The 13,098-nt window shown below is 39.6% G+C and overlaps 2 protein-coding genes across 6 annotated transcripts in view; one reads left to right on the top strand and one right to left on the bottom strand.

Moving 5' to 3' along the window:
- The window catches only part of FNBP1L (formin binding protein 1 like), a 95,669-nt gene extending 91,875 nt beyond the window's left edge, over positions 1-3,794 (top strand). For 3 of the 4 annotated variants that reach the window (XM_073357021.2, XM_073357023.2, XM_073357024.2), the window contains one exon: positions 233-3,794. In XM_073357021.2, the coding sequence (XP_073213122.1) occupies positions 233-411 (179 nt within the window). In that variant the 3' untranslated portion in view covers positions 412-3,794. The remainder of the gene's footprint in view (positions 1-232) is intronic. The other variant, XM_073357022.2, reaches the window with a different exon arrangement.
- A 2,302-nt stretch (positions 3,795-6,096) lies between these two features.
- The window catches only part of BCAR3 (BCAR3 adaptor protein, NSP family member), an 82,425-nt gene continuing 75,423 nt past the window's right edge, over positions 6,097-13,098 (bottom strand). For both annotated transcript variants that reach the window (XM_073358223.2, XM_073358224.2), the window contains 5 exons: positions 12,686-12,801; positions 11,582-11,753; positions 10,159-10,270; positions 8,324-8,536; positions 6,097-6,547 (listed from right to left, as the gene is read on the bottom strand). In XM_073358223.2, coding sequence (XP_073214324.2) covers positions 6,369-6,547; positions 8,324-8,536; positions 10,159-10,270; positions 11,582-11,753; positions 12,686-12,801 — 792 coding nt within the window. In that variant the 3' untranslated portion in view covers positions 6,097-6,368. The remainder of the gene's footprint in view (positions 6,548-8,323; positions 8,537-10,158; positions 10,271-11,581; positions 11,754-12,685; positions 12,802-13,098) is intronic.

The raw sequence follows: 13,098 nt of genomic DNA, 5'->3' as shown, positions 1-13,098 counted from the left end.
AGATCAATTGAATTCTTTGGCAGAATAGTACTTTTATATTGTTGTAACACAAATATTAGAAAAACAGCTACTGGCATATATTCAGCTTTATAACATGAGACCAGATTTTTGTGTGCAAGCCTATGTTTGTCCATATGTTCCCTTCCATAGATTATCAGTACTTCCTGTTTATATAAAGCTTACTTTTAAATCGTGTCTGAGCTGTGAGACTTTTTTTTGTCTGTTTTCCCAGGTCACAATGAAGGCACTCTGGCAATGAAAGAAGGGGAGGTTTTGTACGTTATCGAGGAAGACAAAGGAGATGGATGGACAAGAGCTCGAAGACAGAATGGAGAGGAAGGCTATGTGCCAACATCATATATAGATGTAACTCTAGAGAAAAACAGTAAAGGTGCAGTAACCTATATATAACAACTAAGGTGGCAGCTTACTACTCTACATTCCACAGGGAAAATACTGAATCACACAATTTCATAGAAAGTGTTAGGATATCTGAAGGCATTTGTGTGGTCTGTTGTTCACTGTGTGAGCTTGGCTAGAGACATTTTTTTTTCAGAGATGTTAGTACTAAAAGTAAAAAAAAAAAAAAAAAAGTCTTAAATTAAATTGCTCTGCAACATTTGCCTTATTTCTGCATTTACCTGTCTGAGGTCCTTTAGTGTTTTCATTTTACAAATCACTGGATCCGCTCCATTGATCAGGTCGTCTTGTTTTTATACTACTATTTTTAAATCCATTTTTAATATTCATTTGCTTCAGAAAGTAATTTTGACAAAATTCTGTCTGTATAATAATAAACTTGAAAATAACCTCTGTTCCAAATTGCAATTTCTGAAAACCTCTTTAGGATCTATTGTTCGTGCATCAGCAACTTTAACTACCACATACTTAAAACTCCAAAACAAAAAATAAGTAAACCACTCTACAACTGACTGAGCTCAGTTACTGAAAGTGTTCATAATTGTCTTTGCTTTGTAAATATACTAGCAGCTTTCATGTCATAAAAGGGAAAACATTTTCCTGTTCTCAAAGGTAAAAAAGCACAATCTACTCAGGATGGTCCATTAAAGATAGAGAAAGTACAGTATGATGACCTACCCTTTTATTCTCCTTCCAGCAGCTATGAACCTAGAATGTTGTCTATTTGATACTACTTTGGCTTGGAAATATTTTTGATGTTACTATATGGTTAAAACATAAAATGTGTCTTTCTGAATTCCCATTCTCCTTTCCACTCTTGAAAAGCTCTTAGTCTCTTTTTCTGAGTTCTAGTAAATGTTTTACATTCCCAGTGTAAAGGATCTTGTACCATAGCTAGAGGCTTTACATTTAATCACTTGTGGGTTAAAATTCAAACATTAGATCTACAGCCATTTTCCTTACCTAATTTTAAATAATGAAGGATAGGAAGGTACATTGCACTAGTTTATTACTAGACAAATAGCTGTTCTGGAATGTATGTTGAGAATAAGCTTGAAAGGGCTTTTGCTTGCCATCAGATATGGTTAATTGTTCAGGGATTAAATAGAATAGCTATTCTATAGCCATTTAGGATGGTTGATTAGAATTGAGAAGGCTTCTCTGTTTTCCAGATGCTTTCAATAACTGTTCTTTTCTTTTTCCTCTTGGACTGCAGGTTCCTGAAGCGGGTTTCTGAGAAAATGGGCGAGATGTTGAAGGAGGTTACATGCAGCTGCTTTTGGGGGAGGGCATTAGGCTGGGAGGGCCAGCAAAAAGAGGGAAAAGCAAGTTGCATGAATGCATGCAGACATACATTTATTCACTAACATTCTTGGCATTTCCATACATAATTAAGAACATGTTACAAATTCTTAAATTTCTGAAAACTCCATTATGGCAGAATAGAAAGGCAACCAGATTTTAAATAGTTCAGACTCATGGTCCTAAGTTCTGAAAGATGTACAAACTGTTCATCAGTTTGTATTACATTTTGGCTGTCTCAGCTGTCTTCTTTTCCTACCCCATTTTAATTGGCAATCGGAACCCTGTCATTTGTCCACATCTGCCAGTGCCACCTCCATGCTCGCCCTAACCTCCTCCTGCATGTCTAGAATTGTCAGGCACCCCTGCATAACACTTTTTATTATTTCCATTGCTTCTCATTTTATTTTGCATTTGTAGCAAAACCACTTTGTTTAAATATTTCCAGCACTAAAGTTTTCATCCCAGTGTCCATGCGTGCTGCTATAACTATTCCAATGCAACCATCGTTACATTCCAGTTTTCTTGGCATTATAACTGATGTAAACCTTTATGTATTTATGTTGATTTGGGGAAAAGACTATATCTCAGCTCTAGCCCCTGATGCAGTCACAGGATCTCCAAGAACTGTGGTTCATCTTCAGCACTTCAGTAGCCTGTTGTGAGCACTGAAAACCCGGCATAACAACAAAGAGAATCGCCACTACAAGACAAACGACTGTTTTCAGAAGTCAACTGCTTGCCACTCAAATGCTGCCTTAAAACTAGAGAGTGCCTAAATCTGTTGATTGCCAATCCTACCACTACAGTATCCCACGAAGGGCTTTGTGTCTCAGCTCAGTATGACCGCCTGTTACTCTTTCCAAAGTGCAGCAGCTGCTGAGGTAGCCAGGGTAGGTGTTTGTTTTCTAGAGCTCTACCTTAACATAATACATGGTGCATCATAAATTTTATGCATTGAAACTAAAGACATGTAAAAAAAAAATTATGAAAACTCTTTGATTGTTTTTTAATTTTGGGTTAGGAGGCTCCAGTGGTAGTCTGTTTTTAGCTGATGCTTCATTGTATGAACCAGTTGAAATTTGAGTGATACTTTGTAATGATCTATGTGCACTTTTACTTGTAAACAATTGACATTTGGATATGTTTATACGTGTAAATATAGCTGTCTGCAGTGCCCCTATTGCTTATGGTGTCTTTTCTCCCATTTGTGATTCTATTAATAAAATAAATCTTATCTGATTCAGTGGGGAACACTAGAATAGGGGACGTAGTGGGAGGGAGACTTGTATCATTTAAAGCTTCATAAGCCCAGCCACTTGCTGTTTGTGGAATGAGCTAATATTGTCTCTTTCACAGGGTTTGAAGCAATACTTGGACACAGCAGTGCTGGATTCTTTTTTTTTTAAATGAAAAATTCAGTGTTGTTAGAAATTGTACTACCAGTAATACTAAATCTGAGTGATTTCTTGTGTGGAAGTGTATTCCTTTGTTATGTATACCACTATTACACAGCTGACCTAGTGTATTACATTTGGGGGCTATTAAACTCAAGTTTAGATTTTTGGATATTGTATACAGGGTTATTTATATAAGGTGACATTACTCAATACTGACAAACTACATAATGTAGTTTTTTTTTAAACAGTGCTTTTTTATTTTAAAGTTAGAGAAGAGGTGGAAATGTGAGCTGATATTTTGGCTAAGAAGCCTTTGGTTGACTTGGCTAGATGCTTCAGAGGTCACTGGTAACACTTCCTGGTAAAGAACTAACTGTTCTTTTCATGCTACTGTTTGTTTTTCTAAAAGTGGAATTTGCTTCCTTTGGAGGCAAATTGCTTTCATGAGGGATAGTGCAACCTGTATGAGGGTTATTAAATATAGGGGGAAAATTTGTACTTGCACAGCTAGTTCTAACTCATTCTGAAATTTTGAACATGAATTGTCTTAATCTTACATTTTCCAGTAATTTTTAATCTTTTTGTGCACATGTTGATTTCTTAAATGTTAAATGCTTTGTTTAAAAATAGTGTTCTCTGTTGAGAATATTTTAATGGAATAAAAACTTTTCATGGTCAAGATAGCTTCCTTTTTGTCTTCTGTTACAAAACCATCCCTGTACATCAAATGTTTTATACTGATCCATTAATAGAGGGCCACATTATGTCACCCTTAGAGTGGTACGTTGCAGTGACTTCATTAGGCCTACTTGTGGCATGAGGAACAAAAGTGGCCGAAGCTGGCTCCGAGTTGCTGAAATATATACAGGGCAGTGACTCTATATGCCACAAAATGACTCTTGTGGTTACAGTTTTATTTATATAACAATTTGTATTTGAAAGCTACATATCACAAGAAACACCCTCTATGTATATATTATGAGGTTATGGTGTCAATAGTAAACCTGTCTTGAACATAAGCTTGTTTCACCTTTTTTTAAATGTGGCCGTATCAGGCCTTCCCAAAGGATTAAAGCATGAGTTTGCCATTTGATGGGCCAGATTAAAATCTGTGCAGGGTGAGGTGTGTTTCTTTACTAAAATAGATTGCTCAATCTAAGGATTTTATAGCATATGCCTCAAGGGTATCTCAATTACTTTCAAAGTCAATGCACAGGAATATTTCTTCTCCCCCTCCGCAGGAGGGATTTTTAAGTTTTTACACGCATTGAGACATTAGTGCAATTCTTCTAGCTAGCCATCCACAATCTACCATAATCATATTAATGCCTCCCTCACACTACAGTAATTCATTATCATTTTGTTTCTAATGGTTTACTTAGAGATCTGGCTTTTGGGCCTATCATTTAAAGTGCCAAAAAGGTCATTAACTTGCTTTCTTTCGCAAGTGGAGACAGTTAGTGTGCCAGGTAGTGGTCTCTGGTCTCAGTGGAGGAGAGGGCCTGTTTGTGACTCGTATAGCGTGTGAGGTCCAAAACTGCATTGAGCTTTGTTTATATTTAAGTGTGGCCCTGGAGCGCACAGCGGTGATTTCCATGTAATAACCTCAGTTATTAGTTTGCTTTTCCTCCTTAGTCCCCATGTGGACTCCTCTCCTCCCCCCCTCCTCCCCCCACCTCCAATAATTAGGGGATTTGCGTAATTAACTACAGGCAACAGTAATAAAATCACCTAGCTAACTTGAGTGCAGGGATTTGTATAACTGAGAAATAATCACACACTTCAGTGGGCAGAGAAATTTCTAGTTCAGTGTAAGATTTTAATCAGCATCATAACTTTTGTCACTGAGGCTGTGGTTATTTATTTTTCTTGATCGCTTATGGGGGTCCTTATGAAAATCCAAGTAAATTAAATTTGACTGACTATCTACTATTTGAACTTCCTGAAATAATCCTAAAGCACTAGAGATGGTTTCTCTTGTAGAAGGCTGATTTCATTTGACCATTATAGATATTGCTATAAAATATGGCACAGGTATATTACTCTTACAGTGGAGATGAGGATTCTGAGTAAGCCCTTTTGAGAGTTTATCAATTTAAAAAAAAGTTAAGGAAAAACCCATTAGCAGCCATGATCTACATTGCAGTCACAGCTGCACCGACACTAATTTGCTGTCTCCCCTATTTCATAAAATACCATCCAATGTTGATGGTTTATTACAGGTGAGCTTTTCTAATATCTCCATGACTAGTTCCTCAAAGACTTGAACTCCACCACACTTTGCCATCAGATTATACAGTTCCTCTTAATTGTATACAGCAAAGATTGATAGATTAATCTAGCTACTACTTACTAACCTCTGTTTCCTCCTGTTTGCTGGAGAAGACCTGAGATACAGGTGCAAACCTCTAGCTAATGGTGAAGTTGAAGACATTTTAATGATCTTGATTGCTTAGCTATTTGTTCTTCTCATCCCCTTGTTTGGGCTTTTTCCCCCCACTCATTTCCAGCACACATGACATAGTTTGTACTGGAGCCTGAACAACAAACCAGAACACTCTTGAATAGTAACTTGTGCATTACGAAGTCCAGAGTAACTTCTAAATACTATTTTCCTGGGAGACAAATGGTATCAGCTCATGGGTGCTATGTACCTTGGTGAAAGAATATATCAAACTCTACCCTAATCAACTAGTTAATTTTCTGTTCCATTACAGTCTCAGCCGTTTCTTCCCCCGTCGCCAGGACAGTATAAAAAGGACACTTTCTTAACAGATCACATTATTTCCTGTGATTATAGTGTACAATGACCCACTGTACAGTATTTATATTTTAATTCACAACTATGTACAGGTTCATATTAAGGAATATCATACAACTGATACTTTCTAAAATACCTATCGTTTTTTATTTACAGTACACTGTTTCATTATTGATAACATTAAGTAAAACACCAATAGTAATGACTAGTAGACATCAATAGACACTTTTGTAAATCACAAGAATACATTATGCAGACTATCTTAAATTTGACTGTTCAAGAAATTATTAAAACATGGTTACATATTAATAAATAAATTATTCATTTAGAAATCAGTAGCTTTTAAACAATTCATAAATGTGCATTGTGCAATTTACAAATCCTAAAGATCCTGTGAATGCTAGAAGCTTGTACAGTGACAAATGGGCAATTTCTTTTAAATGGCAAACTTGAAGTAATCATATCTTAAGGGTCCATTTGATATTTCATTGCTCTACCTGTTTCACTGGAGAAGGTTCTAATTTTCGGGAGAGAGCAGTTAAAATCTGGTTGAATTTCTCGTATCTCTCTCTCTGATTAACTTGTGCTCCTTTGCTGCCCCATAACAATCTCATTTGAAATTCTGTCTTGAAGATCTCACTCATCTCATCATCTGGCTGAAAACCTAATGAGGAAAACAGAAAATGCATAACAGTGTATGACCTGAAGAAGAACTCAGTGATTCAAAAGCTTGTCTCTCTCAAAATTGGTCCAATAAAAGATAATACCTCACCCACCTTGTCTAACCATCAAATTGGCTTTTACTTGGTGATGGGGGGCGGGTTCTAAGGTTATTGAACTTTTCCAAAAGTACATCTATGCTCAAATGTTGGGTTCTTTTTATACTATCGGCTTTATTTCCAAAATAAATATTTGGAGATATTAAAAAGCTGGGTAAATACTAAAAAACACTTCCACTGGCCATGCTGTGGGGACATGTAGATGACTTTGGTTTAGTTAAAGATCATTGGCACAGGATATACTCAGAACCAAGGAAAACTTTGGCTCTTGATAGTGCGTAAAAAAGGTCAGACTAGGAGATCATAATGGTCCCTTCTGGCCTTAAAAATCTATAAAGACTGTTAGGTGAAGAGGAGATGGTGTAATGGCAGCTCCTGAAAAATGTAGAGCTCTCTGAGAGTATATATTTGCCTGCAATAACTTTATTTTTCATTTCCCTGCACCAGCAGAAAATCTGTTCAGTGTGATTAATATTGGTCATAGTTCTTGCAAACACACAAGTGGAGTCAGAATTTTTTTTTGCAGGCAAAATAATCACTTGAGCTGGAATTTAGTCCGATTGGTGGGGTTAATAGATAGCGGATTTGAAGAGCTCTATGGGCTCTTCAATGAGAAGGGTCTCAGTTTTACGGCACTTCCAGGAGCACAGAATCCCTGAAAACCATGCTGGGTCTTTGCTTCCTGAGTCAGAAGATAGAATACCGTCTACTGAACCACCTGCTTCCCTTGCCGGTCGTCTAGCCACATACTAAGCCACTTTGACCAATCTTAAATTATATGAATGGCTGCAAATTGTCATCAACTCCTTATCAACATATGTTGAGAGTCCTCTTAGCTTCTTACGTGCATATTTACTTAAAAGGTCACAATGGCTCTGACTTAACAGATAAATGTGTATAGTGCAATTGCATTACCATGCTGCTAACTGGATAAATACAAAATGACTGTTTAACTCGAGCCAGCCTGATGATTCACTTGAGAGTGTATTCGGCTACTGTGGCCTGGAAGAGACTTTGATTTAGGAGAATCGCAGCCTTGGGAGAGGAGAGAAGAATGTATTTCTTGCAGCAATTCCTAGTCCACTTAAGTGAAAGACCTTCTCAAAGATATTCACAGTTCTGTACAACAAGAGTTCCTACAGAAGATAGGTTAGGAGGGTATGAGCTAGTGACAAAACTTCAGCTAAGGGAGAGTCAGACACAAAAGGAATGTAGAGGATTTTCTTTCGAGAGAATCTAACAGCTAATGGAGAGACTGATTCACTAACAAAAAGCAATAAGAAGCCATGTAGGTTTAACGTGGAAATACTCCTTTTCATACAGTACGTTTCCTTCTGTAGGGCATGCTGCTGAGAGTTGCACACAGTAGCTGTAGCATCATGCCCTCAGACTAATCCAGTCGAGAGGGGGAGATAGGACAAAGGCAAATTCCTGGTCAATTTACATGTTAACTTTTCTCAGATTTGTCAATTGCTGAAGAAAAAGCCTGTACCAGATTTTCTAAGCTGTTATTTCAGTTACTAATAAGAGCCTGGACTCTTGGGAGAATATGCAGTATCTCTTCATTACTTTAACAAAACACCTCTCACGTTCTGCTCACTCTGAGAAATATTGAACTGGTGAAATGTGCAGCAAGATTTTACTGCTGCCAGTGTCCCTACCTTCCAGTATCCTTTCCGCAGTCATTCGGTACATGTCAGCATTTTGTGCTATAAAACGGGCTGTGGCTAAATGCTTGAGCATTATTTCACAGCTTTGGTCGGTGTTTTCCCACAGGTCCATCCCATCAAAAATGACAATCTGTCGCTCCATCAAGGTAACCGAGGGCATCAGCAGGGGCACGGTTATGTTGTTTTGGGGAGCGCACACGGACTCTGGAAGAGATGCAACACAGCCACTCAACAATCGTAAATCCTGCTAATTTACAAGCTAATTATAGTACATTTTTCCCTAAACCAGTTACAAATAGCATTTGTTTTGAGTATTTTTCCCTTCCATAATATGCCTCTGTAATCCTTCAAATTAGCATCCTCACTATTCATCCCTGCCCCCCAGCTTCCAGTTAATATCCTGATAAATCTAGAATCTACTGTAATGCTGAAAAATTGCAGCTGGTGCAGGGCAATAGCTCGCATCCCATCTATGTTCTCTGCTGAAGTATTAGGAATCGAAGGCTAGAGCAACACAGGAATTGAAGTGCATCAGTGCCACTTTAGACACTTATGTTCAAAATTCAGATCTTCAAATCCCCTCTCAGCTGCCACCTTACCCTGAAGGTGCATAAAGTCCTTTGGTGCCTAAGTTTCTGCCATTAAAGTACGCTGCCTGTGAGCAAGTGCACAGCCACTTAAGTCCTGACGCAGACAGGATTTACAAACCAGGCATGCAGCTCCTGCTCCTCCTGGAATGTGGATGCAGCGGGCATGAGTCTGAAATGGGAGCAACAGCAGCAGCAGCTACACGTGGGGCTCAGAGTTTATGGGGCTCTGAGCCTTCCCACAAGTAGAAGCAGCAGCACCCCTGTGACTTGACAGGGCCGGAAGAACTAGCTCAGGTGGAAGACCCTGATCCGCTTCCTTCCTTCTGCATGAAGATTGGTTTCCCCTGCTGCTTCCCTCTCACCTCCAGGATGCAGCGTAAGTAAGGGTATGGCTACATTGCAATCAAAAGTGCAATTACGGCTCAAGTAGACATACCTGAGCTAGCTCTGATCTAGCTACCTTGACGGGCAATAACAGTGAAACTGCAGCAGCAGAGGTGACAACAGGGGCTGGCTGCTCTAATATATATTCTGGGTCCCTAGTGGGCTTGTAGAGCTAGCTTGGGTGTGTCTACACAGGCTGCAGTCTTGCTTCTGAATGCAGTGTAGACATATAGGAATCTGCCACACCACCGTTCTTCCTCCTTTGCAGGGGGAAAGGGAGGCTCTGCACAGATTTGCTTTCTACTAGTCAGAATCCCAGTGAAGCAGAAGGGCCTTGTCAGTTCCCCTGCCCTCCTCGCACTCCATAGTGGGTGTGGGGAGGGGAAATGCTGGGAGCACAAGGGGTGTTACACTCTGGTTTGGCTAGCTATGGACTTACTTGCAGATATGGACTCCTCTGATTTATTCATCCCTGTGCCGTGTTCCATCACACACAACGATGCAGTGTCACTTCAGCGCATGATCACATATAGCCACCAGAATGAGTGAAACGCCACTTCTGTACTAATCTACTATATTGACCGGGCTGAGGCAGTCGTACAGCCTGCCTGGTCTGTGCTATGGGAGTTGAAGGCATTCACAAGCTAGTGAGTAGGACTATGCTGAACTGACTCCATTTCTGTGTATGTCCGTTATTACATTAATGGAGAGGGGAAGCAAGGTAAAGGCTATTCAGACTGAAAATCTGTCATTTGCAGTAAACGACTTAGTCTGGTTCCCTTAATGAAAACAAATATGGTGAAGGCCAGTGTCACACACGTCTGGCTGCAATCCCACGTGCTACACACTCACCTCTCCCTTCATGCAGAGCTTTGCTGAACGGCTTCAACTGCTTTTCATAAGTAACGGCAGTTTGGGTGTAGTGGTGCCGTAAAGTCACCCATGTTTGTTCCAACCTTGCGATCTGTTCAGATGCAAAGAAGAGAGTCCAATTTTCATTTTGCAACAATTCTTAAGTAAAGCCACTATGCTGCTTCTGGCAGACACCAGAGGGTTAATTCGGATTGGTCTGAATCATAATAATATGATACCATCTCTTGTTTAAGCTTATGCAACAGTTTGCCTCTTCCACTGGATCCTGACATTAATAAATAACAATACCTTGATAAAACTTAATACCACTGAATAAAACATCCTAGTATTTAGGCAAAATAATTGTGTGCTCCTTGGGGAAAAAGCCACAACCCAATGTTCTGTTCCCATGAAGTGGCCCTTTCCGGTCATCTAGGACAAATTTCAAATCACCACAGGCCAAGATACAGCTAACAAATTCCTCTCACTCAAAAATTAAAGCAGCATTCCTGGTGCCACATCTGGCAATCTCTCCTTGCAACTACTGTCTCACTTTCCTTGTGTAGTAGTAAACTTTCAGCCAAGCATTTAGCTGATGCAATAACAGCATGTTTCTCTGCTGAGTGATTTTAAAAGGGCCCTAAACTTAGATTTAATGTCGGGGGGGAAAACATCAGGGTTTTTTTTTTTACTGGATTGACAAATAAATAATTGCTATACCATGTCCATTTGCACGTAACAAATGTACATTTCTTTGTTTACAGACCAGCTATTCTAAATACTCTGTGTTTCTAACGCTGTTATTCAAGGATTAGATATGAGAACTGTCTCCCAACTGGCATGTGTGATTGGAAAATTTTGTTTAGATAAATGTTACTAGCTGAATTCAGATAACATCCATTCTTTTGGTATTTAGGGTTTTTACTGCTGGTTGCTCAACTTTCTCTCATCAAAGTGTTAATCTCAAAAGGTCATCTATACCCTGCAGGATCACAAAAAAAGCTTTCACCAAAGAGCATAATAGAGATATATTCAAAAGAGGCAAATTTCTGTAATTGCAAAAAATAATTATTTGTTTCATAACAAATTTGTTGGTTTTTTTAAATAGTACAGAAGAAATGTCTTGACGCTATCAGACCTGCCTTGCTTTAAAATAAACAGACCGTTGTTCTATAAAGCAAAGTTTTCTTCTTGTCCTGGCATTGAATGGAATGAGATTGTTATGATCAAAAGTATTGTAAGTTCATAATGGCTAAACTTATCTTAGCTCTTATGACCATCTGTCTGTCTACATGGGGATGGGCCTTCTATAATGCCCATTCCTGTCACATCTAAGCACTTGTCTAAGGGCTTTAAAATGTTGAAAAAAATCAACTAACGAAAATTAAGCTCTTTGAATACCATAAAGGGAACCTTGTTTTACCTGTGGCATTTCAAGTGCTTTCATGACAGCAGAGAATGCGTACAAATCCCCCAGGGAGTCCTTCAGTTCCATGGCTACCTGGATGATCCTGTTTAATGTTGCAGCCCTCTCTTCTAAGTTTCCTGTGCAGCCCAAAATATCCACAGCTATTCCGATTGCCATGGTGTTGTGTCTAGAGAGAAGCAAGTCAGTGATATCTAGAGTAAACTATTGAAATGATAAGAAGTGATCAAATAACAAAGGCAACGCTTAAAAGACCTTAATGTCCCTAGACAGGATTAAATGGATGCTACTGACAATGCTGCTGTTACATGGAGCTCAGGGACAATGGTACGCTTATGTGATATAGACTGACCATATATTGGAGGCTTCAGGGAACAGATCTGCCCTTATGTTATTGCACACCTGTGATGGGGTGTCCACCTCACACAGTTCCTGAAGGGGTAAGGTGACTAGGTAAGCCACTTAGACTGCACCTAGAGGAAGAGCCAGGGAGCAAGGATTAATGAGAAGAGGCTCAGCTGGACAGGAACAGGTGGGGCCTGTATTAAGCCCAGGAACAAAGAGCAGCAAGGGGAAGTAGTTTGCAGTCACTGCCTGGGAGAAGGGAGGTGTGTTTGAGGCAAAGAGATAGGTAACCTGCAATTACTCCCTGGGAGGAGGGAGTTTGGGCTGGTAAACCCAGGGAAGGAGGAGAGCCAGAGAGCTAGGAAAGGCTCAGGGGAAAAGCAGCAGGAAATAGGATAGGGCAGACCTTGGATGCTGAAGAGAGGGCCCCAGAGCTGGAACCTGGAGCAGAGGGCGGGCTCAGGTTCCCCTACCAGAATCAGACTCTTAATACCTGGTTTTTTCCTCCAAGCACTCCCTCCATGGAGTTGCCTGATGATCTCCAGGAGTCCTCCTAAGCACAAAGCTGTACAATATCTCTGTGTCCCAATAAACTGCCTCTCAGTGGATTTCAACATAGTATACAATACTGTAAAGTGTTTATTGGGGAAGGAGGGTGTTTCTACCTGGAGATATAAGACACACCAATACCAACAACAGACTGATATTCTAGCCAAGTGTCTCAGAACTGAAGCGAAATGTAACAAGAACGTATACCTTTCAATTATGTCCAAGCGCAATTGGTGTCCATAGGGCAATGTAATGAGCTCCAGACCTGAGCTCACTCCCATCCTCCTCCTCATCTCTTCAGAGACCTCTAGTATCCTAGCAACCTGTCAAGTGCAAAAGTTCACACACACTGATCCAGGAAGTTGACTTATTTAAGGAAAGGAGGAGTTTGATTCCTTCCTACTGTTACTCTAACTCGCTGTGTAGCTAGAACACTAATATAAAGCCATTTAAAAATATCCCCGTTAAACAGAAACATGCTGAGTACATTAAACACAATGAGGTTTTGTGCAGAACTTAGAAATGCTTTCCTTTAGTGAGACAAGTGTATGAAAACAAATAAGAATTATGGCCAAGAAATAAGGACTAATTCTTTGATCTGGTTTTTAAAAAACAACAGA

This window comes from Lepidochelys kempii, chromosome 8 (assembly GCF_965140285.1).
Source record: "Lepidochelys kempii isolate rLepKem1 chromosome 8, rLepKem1.hap1, whole genome shotgun sequence".
NCBI classification, from domain to species: Eukaryota; Metazoa; Chordata; order Testudines; family Cheloniidae; genus Lepidochelys; species Lepidochelys kempii.
This window is presented reverse-complemented; position numbering and strand designations above follow the sequence as displayed.